The sequence below is a fragment of the Mastacembelus armatus genome, chromosome 23 (genome assembly GCF_900324485.2).
Source record: "Mastacembelus armatus chromosome 23, fMasArm1.2, whole genome shotgun sequence".
Lineage (NCBI taxonomy): Eukaryota > Metazoa > Chordata > Actinopteri > Synbranchiformes > Mastacembelidae > Mastacembelus > Mastacembelus armatus.
Genome location: NC_046655.1, coordinates 9,357,834 through 9,369,448, shown reverse-complemented (window position 1 = coordinate 9,369,448; position 11,615 = coordinate 9,357,834). Strand labels below are relative to the sequence as shown.

General features: G+C 40.3%; 1 protein-coding gene and 1 long non-coding RNA gene across 3 annotated transcripts; one reads left to right on the top strand and one right to left on the bottom strand.

The window, feature by feature from the left end:
* Positions 1-194: 194 nt before the first annotated feature.
* Positions 195-10,244, top strand: napepld (N-acyl phosphatidylethanolamine phospholipase D). 2 transcript variants are annotated; one of them, XM_026326534.1, is made up of 10 exons: positions 195-476; positions 3,222-3,297; positions 3,736-3,840; positions 4,069-4,209; positions 4,645-4,869; positions 4,983-5,086; positions 5,273-5,438; positions 5,774-5,922; positions 6,497-6,611; positions 9,523-10,244. In XM_026326534.1, the coding sequence occupies exons 1-10, from the start codon at positions 334-336 to the stop codon at positions 9,652-9,654; spliced, it is 1,356 nt and encodes a 451-aa protein (XP_026182319.1). In that variant the 5' UTR covers positions 195-333; the 3' UTR covers positions 9,655-10,244. The 2 variants fall into 2 exon arrangements, with proteins under 2 accessions (XP_026182319.1, XP_026182320.1); XM_026326535.1 differs by lacking the exon at positions 195-476 and adding an exon at positions 1,127-1,385.
* LOC113141899 (uncharacterized) lies at positions 7,740-10,784 on the bottom strand. Its single transcript, XR_003296858.2, has 4 exons — positions 10,469-10,784; positions 9,497-9,680; positions 8,287-8,422; positions 7,740-7,921 (listed from the first exon to the last, which is right to left on the bottom strand). It is a non-coding gene; the product is annotated as an uncharacterized LOC113141899 (long non-coding RNA).
* Positions 10,785-11,615: the final 831 nt, after the last annotated feature.

Below are 11,615 nucleotides of genomic sequence, written 5' to 3'. Positions count from 1 at the left end.
TGCATCTCCACAAACATTTGCACCAGATGGTAGAATTAAGTAGCTACAGAATTTAAATACGAAACATCGATTGGGTTCTAATATCTTTTTGCATTTTTATGATTTAAAAAAAACTAATGATCGTCTTCATCTGAATGTTACGTAGAAGTTTTAACTTCCTGCGACATTCTGGTTTTCAGATGTCCGTCCGTCCTTGAAGGCGCCTGGCAGAACGTTGAGACAAGTTTTGCTGAACAACTTCCTCAAAAATGTGCCCACGTTGAACCTCTGTCCTCTGGCTGCTCTTTCCACAAACCCTCAGGCAAATATGGTGAAATTAAAAGAACGAGAAGAATGGACGCAAAGTTTCGCAGGCCTGTGTGTTTCTTACTGTCCTGTAGCTGTAAGTTTAGTGAATTTACGCAGCGGAAGAATGTGACGCGACAGCTGGGACTAAAAACCTCCCAGGTGACCTTACTTAGGAAGGGGAACGCCAGGTAAGTTTACTTTGTCGCGTTTTTCCTTTGTTTGTTGTTTGTTCGTGTTTTGTAATGTTATTTCACTCTTTCTTTGATTCTCTGAAAGTATTCAAACTAAACTGGGTTGTCTCAATTAAAGATAGAAGTCTGGCTAGTGCTGGTGGTGCATTCAAAGCATAAAATAACTGTCGTACTAAATGAGTTTGTGGATTATTCAGTTGGTTTTAATGTGTAAATGTGCACAGAGTGATCTCTCAGAGCTTTATTAGTACCATCCAGCTTCAGGTACATGAAACCACAACCCAGGATGGATAAACCAGCTGCAGAGCAGAGCAAATAAGTCTTTTTAAATGTTTATTATCTTCCTGCTTCGTTTTTCTGCGAGAATAAATAAAGACAAATAGGCCCAAATCAAATAAATAATGTAATAATTATTTAAATGATGTAATACATTAAGTTATTTTTTAAGGCAACAAAATAATTAAAATATCGATTAAATGTATATTCAAATATATATATATATATATATGTCATCTACGTAATAATTAAATAAAGTACTGATTATAGTTATTTAGTAGATAAATCTAGATATATTGTGTTTTTATTTAATTTAGTCAGTTTGTCGTGTGTGAGACCGAGCTGTCACGTGACCAGAGGGGTTTTGCACTGACGTCAGAGAAGCCGAGCTGGTACCGTCCTGATGCGGAGCTGAAAGTCCACGTTCAGTCTTTGGAAGCGCATTTTTCTAAAAGCTGTTTCCTCGACGCTTCCTAAAAAAACAAAAAAAAAACATACTCCATAGTAATGTAAACTGTGTGCGGGGGGGGGAAAGCTCCGCTAGTCTCGCGTTAACTCGCGTAAATGCAGCAAACCTGTGTCCTCGCTAAGGAAACAACTGCTGGTTTTGTGTTGCGTTCACGTTTTCAGGTGAGTTGACCGAAAACATCAATAAGTGGCGTGTTTTGAAGTGTGTGGTCGTTGACAGTGTGTGTGTTGTGGCCTTACTGTGCCCTCATTTAATCTGTTTTATGCTCTCACTGTTGTTTTCCTCCAAGAGACACATTTTGCTTGGCTGGATTTTATTGTCCAACTGTGGTGCAGTGTTACACCATTTCCTCCTAAAAGCTAATGCTATTGCATTTGTTATGTAACCACTTTAACTGTCTGTTTGCACTGTAGCTACACATTTTTTAAAAAAGGATATAGATGTGTTTAATTTGTTGGACAGTGTCACAGGGACTGGACTAATTCATGTGGAACTTCAGTCCAGCTGCACACCAAGATATTTGTAGGATGGCATCACTTCAGTGTCTGCACCACAGGTGTTGACTGGATAAAGTGGACGTTTAGAGCTTTGAAAATCCACTACCATCTTTTAGGAGGTGTTCAGTAGGAGGCAGTTTCTTTGCTCATCTTTAGGGACACAACAGATGAGGGGAAGGCCTTTGCTTCGGGCTGTGTTGGCTGTTTACATACACATCAGGCACGCTGGCTGGCTACTTTGTTTTGGTGGTGGTCCACAGAGCTTCATTGTTGTCCCGGTGGCTGTGTGTAGTGTACAGTTAATGTCCATTCATGAGGCTGAGTGCATCATCAGCACACCATAGCTTTGAAGCATGGAGTTCCCGTAAGAGGGGAAATACACAGTTGACTTATGTTGCATAGCTGCATTAGTGCACTGGCTGGGAGTCGAAAATGTCTTTTAGTGTAACAGTGAATCCACCTCCCCATCAATATGAATCTGCTGCTGCTGCTTTGTCCGTATGGGACAGCCATGAAGGGGGTTTTTAAGTGCATGTTTTCATGAAGTGCATGGAGGAGTCAATTATGAGAGGATAGTACTTAGTGAGGGTGTGTGCTGTGGATAATAGCAGGATAAGACTGCGTTGTCATTAGGCTTGCTGCCTGTGCAGGTGCCAACATCAGTTCATGTGGGTAGTGATTCTTCTCCCTCCTCTAAACTAAAATGTCACTCACTCAAAGTTTGCAGCTTTTCATGCTGAAGGAAGTTTTTCCTTTAGTCACACATTCAGTGTGGGAAAAGTTTTCACCCTGTGCCAGCTCACAGCTTAATAATCCACCGCTGTGTCAGGTGGATATTGTCCAAGAGGGAAGTAATCAGAGCTTTTTTGGCTGTTGCAGCAATACTCGAATGGTGTGATATTATGAGTTAATGAGTGTAATGAGTACAGTTGCATTAGAAATGTGTAGATAGAAGTATCATTTGACTTTTCTGTAACTTCAAGTTAATTAAATGCATCATTTTTACCTTGTGTAGTATTTCTTCATGCATGAGCACAGTAGTGCATTCATAATGTGTATTACATAAGGCTAAAAACTGGGCTATTTTTATATCTGTCACACCCACTAGACAACTTGTGCCTTAATCTTTCCTGCCCTCAAGACGTGTAAAGCTTAGACAGAGGCACATAACTAGTCCAGAAAGGTTTGAAAGTTCTGGTCTTTGTACTCTGTGGAAGCACATAAATGTCACATCTGATAGCAGTGTGATTTGAATACAGTGGAGTGGATCTTGCTGTGTCTCTTCTGCATCATTTGCAAATTATTCTGGTTTAACAGTCTGGTCTTTTAACGTGCTTTATCATTACCATAGCGTTAAGGTCAGTGAAAGGAGCCGGCTTGTTATTAGGAATGTGTAAAGCTGTCCTCGTCCTCAGAGCAGTGTGAGGGCCAGCGCTTTAACGCTGTGGTCCTGCTGATTGTGTAAGGCATAAATAAGTTGTGTGTTTGTGTTGTTGCCAGGTGTGCCGGAGAGCCCATGGAGAAACCATCGTCTTCAGAGAGGGAGGCGCTCGAGGAGAGGAAAGGCCTGGTGGAGGTGATGTAGCCTGCACGCCAACACAGAGTTAGATGCTGTCTATGTGTAGGAGAGTTCATTAGAACCTAACAGAAAAATATTTCATTGCAAGTAAATGCTTGTATTTCTTCTATTTGTTCGACCTCTATATGTGGCCACAAATTTGCTACCAAGTTGAAGAGTAAACGGTTTGGCTTGTCCTAACAGGAAAACTGGTAAATTACTCTCTTAAAGTGACAGTACCAGCAGTGACTGTTGCACTCAAATCTGCCAGAAGCTGGAAATTATTTCAAATTCATCTTATACTTTCACTATTTTTCCAGCCACAGCTAAGAATTTAGGCTCTAGCAAATGTTATGTGGTTACTACTGCTGATGTCCCACTCTCACATGACTTGGAAACATGGAAACACACACACACACACACACACAGTGACAGAGTTAGTGTATTTTCCAACAGGATGGTGGAGCTTTGAGAGGTGCTGAGGGTGGAAAGGTGGATCCTCAGACCCCAAGAATGAGCAGCTCCTCCCGCAAGAGCTTCCGCCTGGACTACCGTCTGGAGGTAATTACTTCCCTTTGTCCTCCTCTCTAAACCTCAGACTTTACCTGAAGCACACACATCGACTCCTCCACCTTCTCCTCGGCTCACTGGAAACGTAGTTTTCTTTACTCCTTCCCCTAACATGGCACCTTTCCTGTTCGCTTTATGTTGTATTTGTGTGTTAGAGGTGTTCTGCCCTTACACGGCTGAGTAAGTGGCTAAAATGACAGTAGTTTGGTTTGATTGTAGGAGGATGTGACAAAGTCCTGTCGGGACAGACATGGCCGCTGGGCCAACCCCTGGTCCACATGGCGGTTCCCTTCCTATTCAGTGCTGCTCAGGTTCTTCCTGTTGGATAAAAATCACAGCAATATACCAACTAGTAAAGAGGTGGGTGAAGTTTAATTTAAGAAGGTAGATGTAATGAATTTGTCTTTCTAAAAACATGGATTGAAGCTGATATGGCTCCTATATATTACTTCAAAACTAACTGAAATTTACTTTGATGGCAGTAAACAAATATTTTTTTCAGGCCTATTTAAAGCTTTACCTGTATTATTCATATAGTGACTAGGTTTATAAGCTAATATTTGCTGTCTATACAGAAACATTGCCCACTCTGTGTACAGATCTTTGTGGGAACCTTGCTGAGCTCAGTGAAGCTGAACATTCAGAGGCTGCTTTCACACAGAGAAGCTAACAGTTTAGGTCCTTAAATGCACCGTCTGGTTTCTGTCTAAAAACTAGAAGAGTAACATTTTGGCTCTCTCTCCTCATTTCCCCTCATCTGTGTTTCTACCACTTCTTGTTGCTCCTCCTCCCTAGGCCCTGGACAGTGAGCTCCCAGTGTTGGAACCATACTTTGTTCAGAATCCAGACCTGTCTGTATCCGGTCCAGGTCTGAGAGTCACCTGGCTGGGTCATGCCACAGTTCTGGTTGAAATGGATGGGCTGAATATTCTGACAGACCCTATCTTCAGCCAGAGGGCCTCACCATTTCAGTTCATGGGGCCCAAAAGGTTTAGAGGACCTCCCTGCACTGTGGAACAGGTTTAGTGCTTTTTAATGTTTCCAATTATTAAAAAATGTCTTGTATAAACACAATAAACAAAATACACTGATATGTTTATTCCTCGGTTTTCTCTTCCTTCTCCTGCCAACAGCTGCCAAGGATTGATGCTGTGGTCATCAGCCATTCTCATTACGACCATCTGGACGCTGGATCTGTTGCCAGCCTTAATGCTCGCTTTGGAGGGGAGCTACGCTGGTAGGTGTGACAAGCGGCTGTGTGGCTGTATGCTTGCTGTTTCCATAGAGATCCAAACCATTAGATTTATCACTCATAGTTAATGCATTTAACTGGCACTCTCAACCAGTGTGCCATTTAAAGCAACATTTGAGAATAACCTAGTGTACCCAAATGGTAAGTGTGTGTTGATGTGTGTGTTTGCAGGTTTGTGCCCCTGGGTTTGATGGACTGGCTGGTGAAAATGGGCTGTGAGAATGTGATAGAGCTGGACTGGTGGGAGGAGAACTGTGTCCCGGGTCATGATGATGTCACATTTGTCTGCACACCCTCTCAGCACTGGAGCAAACGCACAGCGCTGGATGATAACAAGGTAATTTCTGATCAGAATTATTACTGAAATGTTAGTAGTAGTCACAGACACACACCCTTTGTGGTGCATTTGTTTTTGTCTATAGCTTCACAGCTAGATGACACTATATAGTCCATAATATTTACATATGTATGAAATTAAAATTCAGAATGAGATTTTAAAGCATGTTGAGCAGAGGTGTGTCAGACTTCCAGTAGATCTTGACATTTGTTTTGAAATGTCTCAGCTCCCTTTAATCAAGCAAAAAAAAACAAAAAAAAAACACCAATTCAGTTTGTATTTTGAATTCAAAGCAGGGTGAAAGAATAAAACAGGTCCATTTCTTTTTCTTTCAGTCTTTATGGGGAAGCTGGTCTGTTCTGGGCCCAGACCATAGATTCTTCTTCGCTGGTGATACAGGCTACTGCGCTTCCTTCAAGGAGATAGGACAACGCTTTGGACCGTTTGACCTTGCAGCAATCCCCATCGGAGCATACCTGCCCAGGTATGTTATGTAGTACACACAGACACAATCCATTTTATTAGGTACACCTGTACTGCCTTAGTTTCTTTCTAGAATGACTATAATGTTATTTTTGTTGCATGGTCAGTAGTTTAAGTTAACTTTTATCACTGATTTGATATAGTGATATATATTGTACAGGACTGCATTATACTGAGGTGTTTCTAATATTGTGCTGTCATATGTAATTAGGGACAACAAATATTAGAAACACCTCAATATAGTCTTTTCTAGTACACCACATTTAACTGACTTTAAAAGAAAAAAGAATTGAATGTACATATTTCTGAGTTGAGCGACTGAACATTAGAAATGTAACGTTAGAATATATGGCAGAGTTGTACTGAATCACAGGTGTATGTAATGAAGTGGCCACTGAGGGTAAAAGTCATTTTCTCTTTGTATCTTAACACTTAGACACTAGAAATACAGTGCAAATAGTTTATTTATGTTGTATAATGTACAGTACATGATTAATTAGCATCAAAACATTTTTAAAGACAAGGTACAGCCATTGTTGCAGAGATTGTTCAGTGCAACCTGGTTTGTTTTTCAGGGACGTGATGCAGGGGCAGCATGTTGATCCAGAGGAGGCTGTTCAGATTCACCAGGACCTTCAGGCAAAACAGTCCTTGGCCATTCACTGGGGGACCTTCGCTCTTGCCAATGAGGTAGGACATGCACACATGCACTCACTGAGCACTTTATTAGGTTCACTTATATGATTGAATATAATCCACTACAACAGCCCTGCTATAACATCTGTCTTTATGAAGATCATTATTTCAGTTAAAAAGGTCATAATTTTATATTCAGTTATGTTTATTATTGAGGTCATAGTTAAAGGTGGTGATGTAATGGACAGTGTTACATTCAGATGTATCTTGTGGTTTCTGATCTCCCTATTTACATACATGAGGAGCTCGGAATATTAGGAACACCTGTATATAATGCTATGCTGTCCTTTACTCATTATCTAACTATGGCCACAATTACAGACTGAATCTATTAGTTTGTGACAATTTCAAGAAAAACTGAAATGTTATGACCTTTATAAAAACAGATGTTATAGCAGGGCTGTTGCAGTGGACTGCATTCAATTGTATTAAAGTGCTCAATGAGTGTATGGTTAGTTATTGAATTGTAGCTAAGGATAAAGACTGGAACCAGAGCAGCAGCTAGACCAGCTTTGTTACAATATCCAGTTACCATAAGGTTAAGTTGAAATTGACCCATATATCTGTTTTGTTATATCTGCTTTGTTTTTGATGTGGAACGTAACACAGGCCTTTAAAGCAGAACTCAAACAGAAATAGCAGTGAGAAAATGACTAACAGTTAATGTTTGGTAGCATAGCCTTTGGAGAAGACGGTGACTGGGAGTTGGAAAGTTCCTCTTGTCTCAGATTTGTAGGGCGTCTTCTTCCAGCTGCACTTTTCACATCTTTCCACAGGTGTTAGTGAGATTTAGCTCTGGACTCGCTGCACAACAGTCTGTTATACGCTGGTGAATTCTGGTCTTTAGAGTCTAACACATCTGCTTTAGGTAACCAGCAGTGGGTAGGCCAGAGAAAGTTGGAAATCCAAGCAGGACATTGGACTCTAAAGACCAGAATACCCCATCTTGTAACAGACTGTTGTGCAGTGAGTCCAGAGCTAAATCTCACTAACACCTGTGGAAAGATGTGAAAAGTGCAGCTGGAAGAAGACGCCCTACAAATCTGAGACAAGAGGAACTTTCCAACTCCCAGTCACCGTCTTCTCCAAAGGCTATGCTACCAAATATTAACGGTTAGTCATTTTCTGTTTGAGTTCTGCTTTAAAGCCTGTTAGGTTCCACATCAAAAACAAAGCGTCTGTGCTGTGAACTAATGAACTGTAGGACCAGATATATGGGTCAATTTCAACTTACCTCAGAGGTCATCTGTGGCTTTTTCAGTGTGGGGCCAATGTTGTCTGCTGTACATTTACCAGCTCACCATCTGAAAACCCAACAAAAACACAAAGCATTAGAACTAATGTTCAGAAGAACAACTTGTGGTTTTATGTGCTGGACTACTTCTTGACTGTGTGCAGTTACCTACAGGAGTCCTGTCCTCAATGTGAGGTTGCAACCAGGAAAGACTCAGGTAGTGACTGTGCACAGCCAGGAAATACACCACCAGTCAAACGTTTGGACACACACTCATTCAATTCAATGGTAGTGTGTCCAAACGTTTGACTGGTGGTGTAGTCCTGCAAATAACCTGCTATAAACCACAAGCTTTTGTATTTACACTTCAGTTTTTGAACAGATAAAGGAAATGTATGATTAGTGAGCTGTAGAGGTGCAGGCAGGAGATGTTACCTTTGGACAGAACCGCATTGGCTGTTTCCAGTCTTTGTTTTAAGCTCCAGCTACATGTTGAAAGGAGAGATGAGTGGCCTTGATAGTCTCATGTATCTTTCCAAGGAAGTAATTTTCCCTCATCGTTGACCCATTCCTGTAACACGAGAATAAACACATGAAAAAAGCAAAGCAATTGGAGGTTCAACTAAACTGTACAGTTCAACATTGTGATGAACATGTCAAGATTCTCAGTGGTCCAGGTGACGTTATCTAGAGACTGAGTCATGGCAGCTGGACTTCTAGTTTTTTAGGTCCAAACATTTCACCATTAATTCAAGTGGCTTCTTCAGTCTGAGGGAAAGGCTGGTAGGACACTCACATTTATCTTTCAGGTTGGTTTCACTGTACCCCTAGTCTAAATAACTGAGTGAAACCAACCTGAAAGATAAATGTGAGTGTCCTACCAGCCTTTCCCTCAGACTGAAGAAGGCACTTGAATTAATGGTGAAATGTTTGGACCTAAAAAACTAGAAGTCCAGCTGCCATGAACAACGATTTAAGTGTAAACTCAGTCATCAGGTTTTCTGTACACTTAGCTGAGAGTCAGTGAAACATTTCTAATAAATCCTCTTTCACTAAGGTGATAATTTGGGGTTTTTGTTTCAGAGAATCTTAAGTTGTGCTGCTGTTGCACTGCAACATACTGTCAAGGGCTTCTATTATATCGTCCAATCAATTTATATCAATAATAACAACCACCTGTGTATAATGTAATACAGTACAGCTACACAAACTACATGAACATTAACCTCTCAAACAGTCTCAACATTATTACCTAATAAAGTGGAAATGGAGTGTATATCAAGGTAATCCCTAGGTAACTGAATTTAAAGAGCCACATCAAATCTATACAGGGGTTAATAAAATTAACATTAACATTGTATATAGTCAAATTCCTGTGTAAAGTAAATATAAGAGCTGCTGGACAATCTGAATTTCACCCATGTGGGATGAATAAAGTGTCTAAAATGCTCTGATACATGTTCTGGTTACAGTCCATAACAAAGGTGTCATTGTTTAAGCTGCGTGACCTTTTATTGCAACTGCACTGATGCAATAAAAGTAGCTGACAAAAGCCTGTTGTAAATACTCTAACATGTTGAGCTGTGCTAAAAGTAACCTGTTTTAGTATCAAACATGCTAGTATCCAAAAGAGTCTAATACTCACTTTTTTCTGGTCTCTTCTTTGTCCAGTATTACTTGGAGCCACCGGTCCGTCTAAGAGAGGCACTGGAACAGAAAGAGCTGAAACCAGAATCCTTCTTCACTTTGCATCACGGGGAGTCTCGCCTTATAGCTTCACAGGAAGGAGACATCTTTGGCTGATCTTCTCTGAGTTCCTGTAGATTCGTCTGTAACAAAGTGCAGAACATTTTGCTACATTTAGATGAACTGTAGTGATAAAACTATGACGTGCATATAAGTATGCAGCTTGTCCCAGCTGAAAATTGAAAATGTTCTACAATATTGTTTACACACTGAACATTTGCTCTGATCACATGGTCACTGGTGAAAAATGCTACCTATAATAAGAGCTGTGACTTCACTTGGAAAAGCTGTATTTGTTAAGTTTACACAATAAAAAGTGCTTAACTTTTTATGGCAAAGAACAGCTGAGTCACTATGCTGTATACAGTTTAAAAATCCTAACATTTCTCAGATCTGAGTTTTGGTTTTTTTTTTTAAATGGATAAAATTGAAAGGTACCAGAATGAAAAATATTTTTGTAACCCCAAAGTAATAGTTAGAAATAATCATTAAAAATATGTGTTTAGTGTGTACCACTGTTAACTAGCTTTTTTGGTACGCATTCATCTCAAGCGTTCTTGTGGTCTGTGCACTGCTACAGGAAGCTCTCAGCCCTGAGGACAAAAGATTTCTGGCATATATGATGTTCTGGACCAGAGAAGCAAGTTAAAAACAACCAGTAAAAAAAATCTGCACAGTTATATCATCAGTTTGCAGAAATATCCTGATCAGGAGAACAAAATTTGACCAGAATGATTTCTCTGCCATTTTGAATGTCAAACAAAAAAATGTAATATTTATTTTACATGGGATACCTCATAATGATCAAAACTAGATTCATGTAGGTAACGTATGTCTATGTGGAAAAATGTGGTTGAGTTGAATGACAAACCTTCAGCGTGAAGATGGACGAGGGGACTGCAGTCAGTGCGAAGCAGCTTCATGTCCACACACCTCAGACCTGAAGGTCCTGTGGGCTGGAACATAAAAACACTTTAGGAGCTGTCCTTTGTTCCTCAATGTACCCAAAACACACGTAGAAAGAATTTTATTCTTGCTGTGCGGTATAAATTTCCAACACCATTATGCTAATAGAAAAGCCACTGTAGTGTTGCCGAATGTATGCAGAAGCTGAGCTGGGTTCAGCTTCATGCACTGCAGAGATAGTGCATTGTTCCTGCAACAGACATTTGCTTTTGATGCTCTGAAACCACAACACAAGGGCTTGTTTGCTTATCAGTGTGATCATCTACACTTTGACTTCTTAGAACTTGAGTCAACAGATATCTGCTTACTTCAGAGAGCGATGGCAAAATCATTACAGGGCTCATATTGATCAAATGATTTCATTTTCAATGCTGGATCTTTAAAGTCACAATGTAAGAATAGAGCACATTGTTGAGTTGTTTTAATAGTCTAGTTCAAACTAGACTGTGAACTGTATTCTCCATTAAACATAACCTGCAATTCAAATGCTCTTGTTTCTTACTGTCTACAACAATTTAAAGCAGGATTTACAAACAAAAGAAAACGAGTCTGTAAGAAAAGACCATCTCAGAGGCCATCGTGATGAACATCCAACATATTTCTAATCAAATACGCTGTGATGAGTTTGGCGCCCCCACGTGGCAGTATGCCGCTTCGGGCCTTCGGAGATCCGTCCCACCGGTTGCTGTGCTGTCTGGGGGCAGGCTAACTGATCGGGCCGGTTTTAATGGTACCTACATGACTTATCACGTATGTTTCACGGCACCTACGTCACGTACTTAACTCACGTATCCACGTAATCAGCAGTGGGCGGGGCAGGGACAGTTAGAAAATAAGCGTCCACCCTCTGCTTAAAATGCTTATATATTAAAAATGCAGAAAAAATAAAATTGGTCTAAAAGAAATTCAGTCTCAACAATCAGATGACAAAATGACTGAAACTTAGATAAAACTAAAGTTAAAGCAAAGTCAGGCTGAGGATGACATAGTGTCGCGTGACAATTAGATGATTAATGCTTGGGAACGATACTCTGTCTTGGGTCATGTACGTC